The 15789-nt window shown below is 41.1% G+C and overlaps 1 protein-coding gene across 1 annotated transcript in view; it reads right to left on the bottom strand.

Annotated features, from left to right (window-relative positions):
• LOC117215858 (segmentation polarity homeobox protein engrailed-like) overlaps positions 1-14318 on the bottom strand; it is a 108870-nt gene extending 94552 nt beyond the window's left edge. The window contains exon 1 of the mRNA XM_033462395.1: positions 11792-14318. Coding sequence (XP_033318286.1) covers positions 11792-13175 — 1384 coding nt within the window. The 5' untranslated portion in view covers positions 13176-14318. The remainder of the gene's footprint in view (positions 1-11791) is intronic.
• Between the last annotated feature and the right edge of the window lie 1471 nt (positions 14319-15789).

Genomic DNA, 15789 nt, shown 5'->3' with positions numbered 1-15789 from the left:
AATGGATAAATCTATCGCACCGTTCTGAGCCAAAAAAAAACCTTTATTGCACGCGTTTACAAAAACTAGGAATAAAAACAAAAAGGTATCTTAAGCCTATCGATCAAATCTATCGATTGTAACCAGGATCATCCTCCAGTTACTATTTCTTATAACTAACGCATCTGCATATGGATGGCGAGCACGAACTCACGTTGTCATTTTCAACATATTTGCTATTAATATTAGAAATTCAAATTAATGGAAATAGATGTCAAAATGAAAGATTATAAAAAACACTCGAATAGACAGGAAATAAAAATATTTGTGACTTTGATTTGTAAGATTTCATTCCTTTTATATTCATCGCGATGCTCAACGTCGCTCGAATATGAAACGCGATCAGTGCGAATGACAGATAATCTCTGGTGGTGTTGTTGATTCGCGACGAAGAAGACAGGAAGAGGGAAGGGAATATGGCGTTGGCGGTGGTTATCGGCGCAGTGACCGTGTAAAAGTTTGCTCCGTGGCGCGTTACGCCCATAAGTCAGGGGATATTTGAAAGGCGATGCAGCGTTCTGGGGCCAGCAAGTGGATCCCCCGCGGTGCTATACGCTGGCTTGTTAATCGGCCAATGGACATGCCGTTTCGCGTCCAGCTCTGCCTCGGAAATGTTCTTCGTTCTCTTCGCCGGACGATCTGGCCTAAAGGAAACCCACCAGCGAGATATCGCCACGATGTCGCCGATTTCTTTCGCGATACCGAGCTCCGGATTAATGTAACGAGAATTTAACGAGTAGCTTACTTTTCGGTGTTGTTTCCCGTATAATGTACCAGTTCGTTGACTTAATGAGCCTTGCCGAGCCTCCTCGTTTCGAGGAAGGACGTATGGGTCGTTTGAAGAGCTTGAAACTTTAGAAAAATTACAAAATAGCATATTTTCATAGAAATATCATTTAATCGAGCAAAATGTGTATTTTGTTTAACGACCTGGCCAGCTGCAACTTCACGAATATTTTTGAATACGTTTTTCTTCTCCTTGGTTAACGAATTTATGTAGCTTTAGTCCTACGATGTACTAAATTCAACATTATATTTCAAGTATACTACTTGTAGTATTTATATGTCGGGGTATCATTAGAATTTAAGGCGCGTAACGATTCTTCGTTTGAATTAGCCATTGTTTTACGATACAGAGATTATATTTACGCGAATATACAAGATTTTACAAAATATTGTGAATAATGAGTTTAATAAATGATAAGATTAACAAACGATAAGTTTAACTAATGATTAGATTAAAGAATAATAAGTTTAACGAATAATAAGAGGAACGAATAATATGTCTTACGAATAATAAATTTAACGAATAATGAGATTAACGATTGATAGGTTTTACGAATAATGAATTTAATTAACGCTATTAACAATGTTCCGGGGTTCAAACGAATCCACGGTCAACGGGATAACTCTTTACTATGCGTAGAATAATTTTAAACACAAAGATACGATTGCTGAGACACTCGGTAAATTGCTCGATGTATCACTTTCCAAGGCGATCACACGAATGAATATCTGATGAAAATATTTTTCGCTATACGACTGCATTTGTTTGTTATATGCTCGCTGGAGGCATCGAGAAGGTTCCAATCGTCGTTGCTAGGCAGTTTCTGTCAAAAGTTTGTTGTATACTCTTTGGAAGCATCGAGAAAGATCCAAACGCCGTTGCTAGGCAGTTTCTGTCTGGAGTTTGATTCCTAATACAACGTGTGTCCCATTATATCGACATCTCCAAAGTACAATTCTATGTGATTTCTAGGGAGAACGATACAACCGATCCACACCTTCGTCAGACAAAACGTTTATCCCGTGACCGTGGCTACGTTCGGCGACCAGTTATCACCTCGAACCCACTTTCGCTTTCACAAATATCGAACAATTACAAATGACAATTGCTTAATTACAGCTATGATAAAATCTAGGCTAAAGCATTAGAAGACTTCCTCAAAATTGCAAAGGGAAGGCTCCGGTTTTCCTTTCATCTCCGACATATATTAAGCTTTTGTGTTTTTAGTAGATATATAAAATTGACTATTTTGTATCGAAACTTAATTCGTTATTAATTATACGAATTTAATTTGTTATTAGTTAGAAGAACTTCTTATACTTGAACTTAACATTGTCATATTAAATCTTCCTCGTTAATTAATCTTAATTTACAATATGCAAATCCATTAAACTCATGCCCATCGATACTTATGTTTCTACGTCACCTTGTTGCAAAATGAAAGCTCTTTCGTTAATCACTCCCAATTTACAACTGCATTTTCCACAGTACTTTTCAGAGAAAATCTACTCCTCGCCAATACCTTTGCCCATCGCTGCAATCTCGCGTAATGATAGAATCGTCCCGTAATTCGCGTAGAAAATCGTTGCTTCTTAATTACCGCTGTGTATGTACACGTATGTCGCGTGATTATGCTCCTATTGACCGACGTAATTTCTCCAGTTGATAACGCCAAACTGCTCGTTTCGAACGTTTCGCGTCTCGTGACGAATCGCTCGTTCGATCGTATTTACTCGACCGTGGATCTGATTCTGTACGCTTGAGCCAAACGAAAGAGGAGGAAGGGCGATCCTCTGGAACTTGGTCAGCTCGAAACAAACGCGATGATATGGTAGCGAAGGCTCGTGATCAGACAAGAATGATAATTGCAGGAGTCGTTAATACGTCGTTAAAAGTGATTTTATTTTAACGGCTGAACGTGCACATACGATGGAAGGGAAAACGCGTTGAGAAAGTTATTTCCCTCGTTATTGATGCTACTTCGATCGGAATTTGTAGAAGTTGGATAATTAACGCCGTACAACATCTTCGACAATGTGTGCGTGTCGCTGTAACGACGTTCTATTAAAAGAACATTTTTAACACGGGCTCGAGGAAGACGTAGCTTTTAGTTAATCGATTCGCAGGGGAACCAAGTAACAGGCATTTTTCCCAGAGAAAATAGAAAGGGAGAGATTGCACATCAGTCTTGATTGTTAAACGCCGACGTGTAAGCTCAATGTTGATAATAACACGTCTTTATTGCGTCAAATTAAACGAAGTACGGCGATATGCAAATCGAAGCAACTACGTAGTTCAGTTGTAATTACAGGCTGAAGTCAAGGCAGAGGTTGCATGCTCTCGCCAGCTATCTATGTCTGATGTTTAGATGTAGTACGAGAACTATTAAACCACGAAGAATCGCGAAATATAACGAAAGAGAATAATAGGGAACCGATAGAGTGAAATGTAACGACGATAACGATAAATAGTAACTGTAAAAATATGCAAAATTAGTAAAAGTAAGAAATAAATGTAGTTTTTATGAGCCTGAAATACATCGAAAAGAGTATCAACGAATATCGAGGAGAACGAGATGCAAAAACAAAATCAGTCGTGGATGTTAAATCGATCGAATCGATTTCTTTCGCGAAATCGATTCACCGGAAATCTCTAATAACGTAATTTTACGATCGCAAACCACGCGAGGAAGGGAAAGAAATGAGTTTCCCATTAGCGGTCAGCCCGTTATTCCTAAAGTTCGCGTCTCCGCGTGTTCTCGAATAGAATCGATAAATCTTTCTGGTATTTATCACGTCAGAAAGAAAAAGACAGAAAGAGATTTCTCATTGCGTGTCAGCCACGAGTTTCAGCCAGTTTCTTAAGAAATCTGCGTCCAACAGGCCGGGTAACACAATACCGCCATTTGTAGCACGACGCGAGACGAAAATGATCGTTACAGGCGATTCGAGTTATCTGAAAATACACTTTACGATATCTGAAACGAACGGAAGCCATTCATAGGTTTCTGTAGTCGCCTCTAGGCCACACACGGACCACGTGAGGCTGATATTATAGGTACACACGGTGCGTGCCTCCTATCCAGAGTTTGTTATCGTGTTCAACCGCGGAGAACGGGAGGCACCTTCGATTTAACCTTAATAAAATCTATGGATCCCACGAGGCTACCCGATATGGAGCAAGCTTTCGCTTCTACACACGTGTTCGGTTATCTGCGTACGTATACCTACATAATTCGCATACGCATACTCATGTAACATTGGATGATTCAAGAGTACGCAAGTTAGATTGGATGAGCGTTATTAGATTTTGTATTTTATCCGTAATACGGCTGCGATAGATTTTGAAAATATTTTCGTTTGATTTTGAATAATATCTACATACAGTGGCTAGAAAAATAGAAACATTCAAACGTGAAAAATAAGAAATTCAAAGGCTCGAACAATTTTGAAATTACATATTTCAATTTCGGATCGTTTTGGTAATTCCTGCGAGTTGGACTGGTGATAGATTTTGAAAATATTTTCGTTTGATTTTGAATAATATCTACATACAGTGGCTAGAAAAATAGAAACGTTCAAACGTGAAAAATAAGAAATTCAAAGGCTCGAACAATTTTGAAATTACATATTTCAACTTCGGATCGTCTTGGTAATTCCTGCGAGTTGGACTGGTGATAGATTTTGAAAATATTTTCGTTTGATTTTGAATAATATCTACATACAGTGGCTAGAAAAATAGAAACGTTCAAACGTGAAAAATAAGAAATTCAAAGGCTCGAACAATTTTAAAATTACATATTTCAACTTCGGATCGTCTTGGTAATTCCTGCGAGTTGGACTGGTGATAGATTTTGAAAATATTTTCGTTCGATTTCGAATAATATATACATGCAGTGGCTAGAAAAATAGAAACGTTCAAACGTGAAAAATAAGAAATTCAAAGGCTCGAATAATTTTGAAATTACATATTTCAACTTCGGGTCGTCTTGGTAATTCCTGCGAGTTGGACTGGTGATAGATTTTGAAAATATTTTCGTTCGATTTCGAATAATATATACATGCAGTGGCTAGAAAAATAGAAACGTTCAAACGTGAAAAATAAGAAATTCAAAGGCTCGAACAATTTTGAAATTACATATTTCAACTTCGGATCGTCTTGGTAATTCCTGCGAGTTGGACTGGTGATAGATTTTGAAAATATCTTCGTTTGATAAATTTTAATGCTTGATTTCGAATAATATCTACATACAGTGGCTAGAAAAATAGAAACGTTCAAACGTGGAAAATAACAAATTCAACGGCTCGAACAATTTTGAAATTACATATTTCAACTTCGGATCGTCTTGGTAATTCCTGCGAGTTGGACTGGTGATAGATTTTGAAAATATTTTCGTTCGATTTCGAATAATATATACACACAGTGGCTAGAAAAATAGAAACGTTCAAACGTGAAAAATAAGAAATTTAAAAGCTCGAACAATTTTGAAATTACATATTTCAACTTCGGATCGTCTTGGTAATTCCTGCGAGTTGGACTGGTGATAGATTTTGAAAATATTTTCGTTTGATAAATTTTAATGCTTGATTTCGAATAATATTTACATACAGTGGCTAGAAAAATAGAAACGTTCAAACGTGGAAAATAACAAATTCAACGGCTCGAACAATTTTGAAATTACATATTTCAACTTCGGATCGTCTTGGTAATTCCTGCGAGTTGGACTGGTGATAGATTTTGAAAATATTTTCGTTCGATTTCGAATAATATATACACACAGTGGCTAGAAAAATAGAAACGTTCAAACGTGAAAAATAAGAAATTTAAAAGCTCGAACAATTTTGAAATTACATATTTCAACTTCGGATCGTCTTGGTAATTCCTGCGAGTTGGACTGGTGATAGATTTTGAAAATATTTTCGTTTGATTTCGAATAATATATATACTCAGTGGCTAGAAAAATAGAAACGTTCAAACGTGAAAAATAAGAAATTCAACGGCTCGAACAATTTTGAAATTACATATTTCAACTTCGGATCGTCTTGGTAATTCCTGCGAGTTGGACTGGTGATAGATTTTGAAAATATTTTCGTTTGATTTCGAATAATATATACACACAGTGGCTAGAAAAATAGAAATGTTCAAACGTGAAAAATAAGAAATTCAACGGCTCGAAAAATTTTGAAATTACATATTTCAACTTCGGATCGTCTTGGTAATTCCTGCGAGTTGGACTTGGTGTACACGTATCGGTTGTCTTGTCCAATCAGTTGAACAAGGGTATAGTAGTTAGAGCGGGTAGAGAGCGCGACGCGAGCCAGCCTTGCAAATTAATGTCTCTTTATTTCGTAGCGTACATTTCGTTAAAGCTTGATTTATCACCATATAGCTCGCGTTTGCCTTTTTATCGGTCGATCGCCCGCGGCCTCGATCGTTCCTTTAATTATGCAACGCCGTATGGATCCTATTCGTGGCCTGAAGCTAATAATAACGATCGAAGACCACGCGCGATCTCGTTTCCTTTCCTTGCGCGAGATTCCGCCGTTCTTTTTCTTCGATTTCTCGTTCTGCGGGGTGAACATTGATAAAACGTGCGGCTAAGATCACGCCCAAAGCTGCATACGGCATAAATACATTGCTCAAAACGATCAGAGAATCAGATTTCTAAGTCAGATATCAGATCCTAATGAAATATGCCGCGTTAAACTCCGTGCTGTTTCGTTCGGGCTCGTTTCACCCGAGATGAGTTCAATTTAAATACAAAACTGATGTATGGACGTTGTTATGAGTTGTGTGGAATATGAAGTTGGTAAATGCATAGGTGCAGTTTGGATAATTCTGATTCTAATTCGTAAAACTTTACTTTCTTCATAATACGTAAATAGCTTGGAAGAAATGTGGTACAAGTAACGATCTTTATTGTCTGTCTTGTATCTTCATTTTGAGAAAAGTAGAGAAATCTGTGTTTCCAAAAATTAAAAGAATTATACGTTTTTGTAAACACTTACAAATTTTATAAATTATGAACATGCGTGTTGTCTATTCTTCCCTGGATCTATCTTATTCGTGGAAAAAAATCACTTATACTACTTTTCCACCGATTCTGAGCATCTCGTTCATGAATCAGTGAAAAGTGAAAATACGTTTGAACTCAACTTTTTTATCATCGTAGACTTTCAACAAATGAACTGTTGAAAGTATCTTTCAATATCTTCATCTTATTCTGCGAGCACTCGCTAAATCAAATTAAACCTTTTTCAATGAGAATAAAAATCCTTTTCGTAAAAAGAAATGCAGGGGTAAAATTTTAGCCCTACGAATGACCAAGATGCACAATTAACTTGATTCTTAAAATTCTTTTCCCAGAAGAGCGATCGTTTCTCATATCGCGAATATTTTTACTCGATTGAAAAGTCCACGCATTAATGACAGTTCCTGCTAATCAGAACGGGTTCATAGCCCTTTCTCCTCGTTAAGAGAGAGCAACGGTTTCCCATTTGTCGCATTCGCCGAGAATATCGGCCATTTATCGCCAACCACCGCCACCGTGAACGAATTTACCTGGTTTTTCTTCGTTCACGACTTTCAGCAGCAACGATTTCTTTACCATTTCCTCCTGACACCGCTCGTTGTCCCGTTAATGGAAATATCTTCCGTATACGTTGCTCAGCCCAGAAAGCTAATTAACCATAACTTTCCGTAAATGGATATAACATGCGATATTCCCCTTTTATTGGCTAATCGCCTTCAAGTAGTAATGAATATATATATATATATATATTTCTACAGGGAAATTTTATGTTATTTCTAGTTACACACCTTTTTTTATAAGCAAGATTTATTGTTACTGATCGCCAAATGGTACTTCGAATACCAGAAAATGGCAGATTTGTTCATAAGTTCGGTCGTTTTTCTTTTATTAAGAATTTTATATAGAATTGATATAGAAAATTGTATATAGAAAAGAATGATGAGATCAGTTGTAAACATATTTCTCCTCGCTTTTTACTGCTTCTTATTCAATAATTCATTCTTATTTGGAAACTAATTTTTCTATTGTTGACTTCATAAAATCTCATTAATTTTACATTTCTAAAAGAACATCGCCGTTTCTGTTTCACCACTCCGTCGATTTTCGTCGAATTAAATATTAATTAAGAAGGTAATAAAGAAAATAGCTTTCACAGGTTGAGAACGATACTTCGTCGAAAAGCGATTATGAAGAAACGATAAACGACCGAACGAATGGACGACGAAACGAATAGACCACGCGACGAAATCTTGTAATTTGGTTGATTGGCCGTTGAACCAGCGAATAATTAAGGAAAATTAACAACAACCAGGTCCCTAATAGTCACGATGATGTTTGTAACGACCAGAGACGAGGAGAGATTCGTATCGGCGCACGAAAGTTGCATAATTCCCTCGGCAGTCACGAGAAACACCGATCTAATCGTGTTTCGAGATGACCGTCTGACTAAAATTCTAGTTTTACTTAACGACACGTCGCGCGTCTCGACTGTACTATGCGGCGTTGATTTCCTTCGAGAATCGAGTCCCTGTCGCGGCACCGTAAAACCACTGGTCGAGGTAATTAATAACGAATTTATCCCGGTGATAAGGTGGTCTGGAGTACGACGCCTCGTAAGCGTATCTCGTTGATTTGACTGACCGGCAATAAAGCACCATTAACACTGTCCAACATTTTTCACCGAGTGCAAAGTGCTAAATTATAAAGTCACCGTGGAGAACCAGATCAAATGCGATATTTCTTGGCCTCGTGATCTGCCGCTCTTCCCTTTTCCTCGCTAAACTAGTTCTTTTCTGTAAAGAAGCCAAACGTCGATATACGAAGTCTCATTGAGCAATTTATTCATCACATTGTACAAAGATAAATGGTTGGCTAGTGGAAAGAAGATTGGTCCGTTTAGTTCTAGCTACACTGTAAATGTTTCGATATTTATGGAGAATTTAAAGATGCAAAGATGCTGAGATTGGAAAAATATGTAACATGTATCTGGAATATATGGAAAATAAATATGTAGTACTTCTTCGTGTTGTAATATTTATAGAGTGAGCAAAAATCACTTACAACCTAATTATAGCGTGTTGAACCTATTTTCTGTCACATAAATCTAAAAACACGGCACACGAGTTTTTATCGCTAGTTGAAATTATACTATTGGAACATGCCAGCTTTCTATCTTGCAATTTTTATAAAATTAACCGCTGCGAATGATCAACTTAATCAAGATAATCATAGACATTTTATGGATACTTATACAGTGGTATATTTTTGGAGGTTCGAACGATTTATTGTAAAGTCTCGCCAGGCATCTTCTCGCTATCAGCCTAACTAATTTCCGAATTTCTCTGTAAACCGACATTGACGAGGTTTCTGTTTGAATATTGAGTGCACGCGTGGGCGCAGAAAGAATACATAGAGTAGTGTTCCAACCTGTGATATCAAGCGGCACGACCGGTGCAATAACAGTGATTAAGCTTTATCGTGACCGTTTCAACGGACTATTTATCTGTCGGCCGCGAAATTACGCGCTGTAAAGACATAATAGGAACGTGATCCAATATTGTCGTTCGTCCACGGTGGGTGCTCGGGCGGTTGAAACTGGCCACGCAAAAACTACCGGTTATTAATCGGGAATTTAGCACTTTTATGTGTTCCGCCGACCGTACGACTTCATTCACCGAATAGATGGCAATGACAACGCGACAACGAAACGTTTTTGATTCCACTTCCCTCTTTCTATATCCTGTTTCGGTTTAATATTCGTATTTAATATTCAACGTTTAGTAATTATTGAGATAGAAGTCGATCAATTTTCTGCAACTCTGACCATTTCCAAACCAATATTTACCTAATCGAATAAATTTCTATCGACTGAATATATACTTATCTATATACGAATTCCTCTTATTGGAGCAAACAATTATAAGTAGGAGAAAGCATTCGATATACTGCAGTTATGCAATTTATCGTTGAACAAGTCCAAACAAATAAATTCCACTGAGTAAATTTTTTTCATAAACAGGCCTGTGTCTACTAAAAGAAAAACTCAAAGACTTAGAAAACTAACGCGAATCACTTTCGAATAGAGAGCTGAAATCAGAGTAGCTACACGCGAAAGTGCGTGTGCGATGGTAAGAAAAATTGATCCGTGAGAAATTCGTGGCATTCCCATTAGTCGTTTCCTAACGTTGCACTGCACCCGACTATTAAAATACAATAGGGTAGCAAAGCGACGGATTCGCGCCGCTTGTGTTATGCCTTTGATTTTTTTCTAACACAATGCCTATCGAGCTGCGGACAGCAATAATTTTCACCGAGCACGCATCCATGGTACATACGCGGTAGCTCCTTGTGCAAAAAGGGACAAGCACGACGAAAGGACGCAACGCGGCAGCAACCGCCGCACGTTTGGAAAACAGAAAACCGATCTAATAGGGTGCGATTATTTACCGATGGTTTGCATAAGAATACGACAACTGAATGACCTATAGGAAATTGTTGTTACGCATACAAAAGCCGAGAGAAATAGTTGGTTGCATATCGCGGTTGATTTATGGGGCAGAGAGCAGCTTATTTCTCCGAGTGCTTAACAATTGTTTCCTGACAATGAGCGTATATCAGATATGAGTGACACGAAGAAACGTTTTCTACCATTCATCAAGCTGGCACTCGGTCGGTGAGTAAAGTAATTACACGTTTTCCTGTGTCGTTTGAAAGGGTCATCCATCTGCTCGAAACCGGGGAAACAATTCCGCCAAGACGTCCAATCGCGACAAAATAAATCTCTAATTAGCCCGTTTGGTAGAAGGAAGTTCGATTTCGTACGTGAAACGCTGGGCTCGTTTCAACGCTAGGGGAACGCCTGCTAAAAGGCTCGTTGAATATTCAGGAATAGAAGTTGATCGAGCGAAGATGCTCGAATGAAATGGTAATTTTTACGTGAAATCATACGTCTTGTTGTGCTAATTAAACGTACATCTTAATTAAGTCGGCATATACACAGATATAGACAGTGGCTTGTTCTTTGTGTTACACCGTAAGACCGTGTTGAATTTTAATGTTTTTTTTTTCTATGTTTCGAGGTTCGATGAATTATTAATATCTCAATTAAAATCGGCGCTCTTGTATCTCGATCGTGAATCAGATTCGAGGAACGAATATTATTCATTCTAGCAGTATCGTCACGAACACATTTTTGCCAGGTACTTTGGAATAATTAGTTAACCGTCGAAGTTAGAAAAAGATAATCTAAATAAAATTGTCGAAATCGTGACAGAGAAATATCTCACAATAACCGAACCCTTATATAACAACGATTTCTTTCAAACCAAGGAATATAATTCTTTTATAGCGTTCGAATCTCACGAGTTGATGAACTTTGCACCATTATACTGTTCTAATGAGAAATTCCGTTACAGCGGAGCGATCGCTGACAACGAGCGCTTATCCATTAGTCGTTTAATCATTTGCGTTCCTCCACGAAAATCGCTCGAACGTCAAACACAACATAGTAAATTGTGCACGAAATAAATTCAACGGGAATCACGAGCAAGCACAGGAAATACCATTGATTATACTATTAACTGACCTTTTCTTATTTAACCGCCACGATGGAAATTTATCTGCAAACCGGCTAAACCGATCGACGTTATACCTCATCGTATCGATTCGCAAAGATGTTACGTAAAAGCAGCAACGTGAGACTATTTTAACTTCCATAAGTTAAAAATTGCCCCTGAGAATTCATTGTAGCGGCTAGTTAACGAACCCGCTGTATCGGTACTTGACATTTTTACACGCTGTAAACCGAATACTAATAGCTTCCCCCCTGTTATCTACCATCTACACAGACGTTAATGACTGTCGTTAGAAAAGACTCCGTTCTCCTAGCACGGTTCTCGCTTCGAGGAACGATCGTAACAGAGAACAGAACTCACCAGAGGAAGGTCGATCCGAGTATCTGGTGCAGTAGACCCAGGCAGGCCACGGTAACTGCTTTCCAGGATCGGTCACAGGTGGTACAGGCGTGTTCGAGGCAGGATTCCCGGTCGCCACACCGCCACCGGACGAGGTATTGGTCGTCGAGCTTGTTTCCGAGCTGCTCTTCTCCGTGGTTTCGGTAGTCGACTCTAGAAAGTCCTTGGTCAAGTCAATGGGCCTCGAGCTGACCTTCTTCGGCCGAGACTTCTTCAATGATATGGGATCGGTGATTCTCCTACCGAAGTCCGCCTTGAGTATGTTGTCTATACTGAACTTCAAGCCAGCCTGATGCTGCAGATTGTTGTTGTTATTATGGTTATTATGATGGTTACTGTTATTGATGCCATTATTCTGAACTCCATTGGCGCCATGCATCGTCCTTCCGTTTTCCTCTCTCGCCCCGGGTGAAGAAGGACTGCCAGGTTCCCTTTGAAGAATCTTGCTGACCGAAAGTCGATGCTGGTGAACCGAGTTTGCCGGAACGTGTTGTATCTGGGACGTCTGATGAAGGTGAACGTGGCTGTTCGCGTGATGCAAATGCTGGCCAGGATGAGGCATTAGCGAGGCGGTTTCTCGAGGATCTCTGCAAGCTGTTGGATGAAGAACAGGAGTGGTCGCTTGCAGACCGGTAACTGTCATGGCCGACGGTGGTGACAACGACAGTCTGGTCACTAGAGGAACGCTGATCGGAGTCCGGTGAAGCCTTTCCACGGTCGGGTAAACGATCTCGTGACTCAGACTATGCTGAACTCGAGTAGGATAGTCGGGAATCTCGGTTTCCCTCGATGAATATCGTGGTAGCAAGTGTGCAGGATGATTGGATTGATACCTGGGCACTATGACCTCTTGAATCGCTTCGGGCCGACCCGGGGACGAAGCAGTGGCTGAAGACGAAGCCGGTGACCTGACTGAGGATGCCGTGGGCGATGACGGTGGCTGACTGTACGCCGGTGGACTCGGTGCCGAGATGTGATTACCGGTTCGTTGATAGAACGCATCGTTACAGCTCGCTGAACTAGAAGGCGATGGTGTCGCCGATGTCCTCGTGTTCTCCTCGTCGCGAAAGTCACCGCGACTGCTCGCCGATTCCTGCTCGTACCTGACCGAGCTACAACCGCGGATACCAACGACGCTTGTGGGCGTCGGTTCGCTACCGACGCTCAACACTTCGCTGGTGTCGCTTTCGCAATCGCTGTCAGGATTGTTGCCGTCACTTCCTCGTATCTGATCCCGTTTCTCGGACTCGTCGGGCTCCAGTCTGGCCGCTAGATAATTCTGCCTGATCTCATGGAGATCGTTCGAATCTAAACCGGTGGATGATTCCGGTGGTGTGTTCGACATGTTTCCCTTTCTTTTTCTTTTTTATTTCTTTTTCTTCTTAAGAAGATTTCTTTCGTGTTTTACCGAGTTGATCGGTGCGAAAATGTTAAATCTTGTTTTAAGTCTTTAACCCTTCCATGACGACTGCCAAACACTCGTCTTCGCTTTGTCCCTCGATCTACTTGACAATTTGAATTTCAGGTCGTTACCTAACGGATTCCATCCGCTGCAAGTTGCCTGGAGGGATCATTGTCTTCGTACAGGGCACCTGTTCGATCATTGGCCACCTGTAAATCGTTAACAACCCATCCCTGATATCCTACTCGCATAGTGTCTCAGAATTCTATCATAGAATACACACTTCACGACAGAAACTTCGAAATACTCGCGCACGCTTCAGTTATTTCCCGAGCACAAAGTACTCTTCCCTCAGTTTCTTTGCCGACGGACACTGTTCAAGCCAGTTCATGACGGATTGCCACCACGAGGTTCGCGTTTATCTCTCATCTTCCCCCGATAACCTATCCTCCGGGCGTAATACACTAAGAACCAGTCCACCCGAGCCACCAGCTCATTACTTCAACGGACAGTCCAACCGACAACGAACCGTATCGTCCTCATCGATGCTTCTCGTCATCACTAACTTTTCGTACCTTAACCTCAAAATCTTCCCGATACGTCCATAATCCATTGCACTCTCACTTTCGCGTTCACCCTTGTACCGGGTGGTTCTTCTAACCTAAATTAAGCGTACAGGGGAGTCGTGCCCACCGTGGCGATAAACTGAACCGTGTGAACGCGCACGATACGCGCACTACCAGTCGACGAGCAGGAAACCGAGGCGAAAACACAGGCCAACGGTTCGGACGAAGCAAGCAGATCGGAAGGAGAGACGAAGAGACGCGATGCTCCGGATGATCGGTGGAAACGTGGCGAGTTGGTTACACGGCGCTGGTAGAGACGCGGGTTTCAACGGAACCGTTGTGCGACGCTGTGGATCCAGACCGGGCTGGTTGTCCAGTTGGTTGCCGCGAAGCGTCTGCGGCGAGGAAGCGGCGGGAGGGTCGACGATGGGCGTTTCTGGGCGTCGATTCCACGGCCGCTACGCCCCTGAGCTGACCTTTTCAGGGGTGAAGACCCTGTCTAGGGGCGCGACCATTCGACATCTGCCGGCTGCTGCGAGAACTCCGCACCGTGTAACGCCCAGCTTTCCACCACTCCGTAAAAGCAACTGCTGATAGGCAACTGGGAACCTGGTTTCCCCTCTTCAAGCCAGCTTCTCCCTCTTCCTTTCGTTCGAACACCTTTCCCAACGGTCTCGGTTCCTCTTTCAACATCGAGCCTCCGCTGCATCGTGTCCCCACTTACCAGCTCGCAGTCGCAAACCTCCCGTCTCTCTGGTCTCTCTTCGTGTTTATCCGTACCTATCCTGTCTTTCTCTCTTCGTTAAGTAATTCCTACCTCTTTCTTCTACCTGGACGAAACGTTCTCCGTTTTACTTCTTCGGCTCCTCTATCCGCTCGTCCGGTGATCCAGTACGCTGCCCCTGTTCGCTTGTCCTTTTTAGTCGGACGGTGTTCATCTTCTTCCTGCTCGTGGTCGATTTATCCCCTCCAGACATTATCGCGTTTGGCTTTCCAGATTGTCGTCGTCTCTCCTCGCCTCTCTTCCCAGTTTTAACCCTTCTCCTTTTATCTCGCTCCACCACCGTCCTCTCCTCTGTCTTCAGCACGTTCTGCCTGTTCTTTCTGATTCCTCTATCTGCTCTTAGATGATCCGGCTCTTAGCTCCTACCACGTTTAAGCTTCTCTTACCTCCGGGGGTTCCTTCTCCTCGCGCTCGTATATTTTTTCCTCCGTTCGAACACTCGCCGCTTTCCTCGCCAACAGTCTCCCGCGAACCGAGCGTTCGTCTTCGCCAATTCGATCCGTTGCTCCGTTCTTTCTCTTTTCTATTGATCGTCTCGTGTTTTCTTGTTATTGCTACGAGCTCTGGTTGACCGATGCTGCAAACTTCTAGGTCTTCGTCTGTTCCTTCTTCGAAGGATAGAAACGAAACGTTGTTTCGTGGTTACGATCGTTTCTCGGCTACTGGATAAATCAATCGCGTCGGAACCGCGGCAACGATCCTATGATCGCTGCTATTACGGTAATACACCGTTGTAACCATTCGAAACATTGTACAGACCTATCTATCCAATTTCATCTTTAGCGGCGAGTTATAGGGGAACGAGCCTAATGTCTCGAACGGATCTCGCGTGCATTATTAAGCGACTCTGGATCGGCGCAACATTTTTCTTTTTTTTTTCTTCTGTATTTTCGAGCAATGCCTCATCACTCTCATACATATTCAATCGAATGGAATCGAGAAACGATGTAGGCGAATTCCACGGTTGAACCCGTTTCAGTAACAAAGTAGTCGGCTGTTGTGTGATTCGAATTAAATTGGAATTACAGGAAACGTATCTCGATCTTTTTTTTTTTTTTGCTTCTTGTTTTAGGATATTCTAAGTAGTCTAACGCGTCTCTTGATACATTTAGGTATATGAAAAAATGCTATATTACAATCATTGATGTTGAAAATGATAACGCGAGTTCGTGCTCGCCATCCATATGCAAACGCGTTAGTTATAAGA

The sequence above is a fragment of the Bombus bifarius genome, unplaced genomic scaffold (assembly GCF_011952205.1).
Source record: "Bombus bifarius isolate JDL3187 unplaced genomic scaffold, Bbif_JDL3187 scf7180000009832, whole genome shotgun sequence".
In the NCBI taxonomy this organism is placed as follows: Eukaryota; Metazoa; Arthropoda; class Insecta; order Hymenoptera; family Apidae; genus Bombus; species Bombus bifarius.
This window is presented reverse-complemented; position numbering and strand designations above follow the sequence as displayed.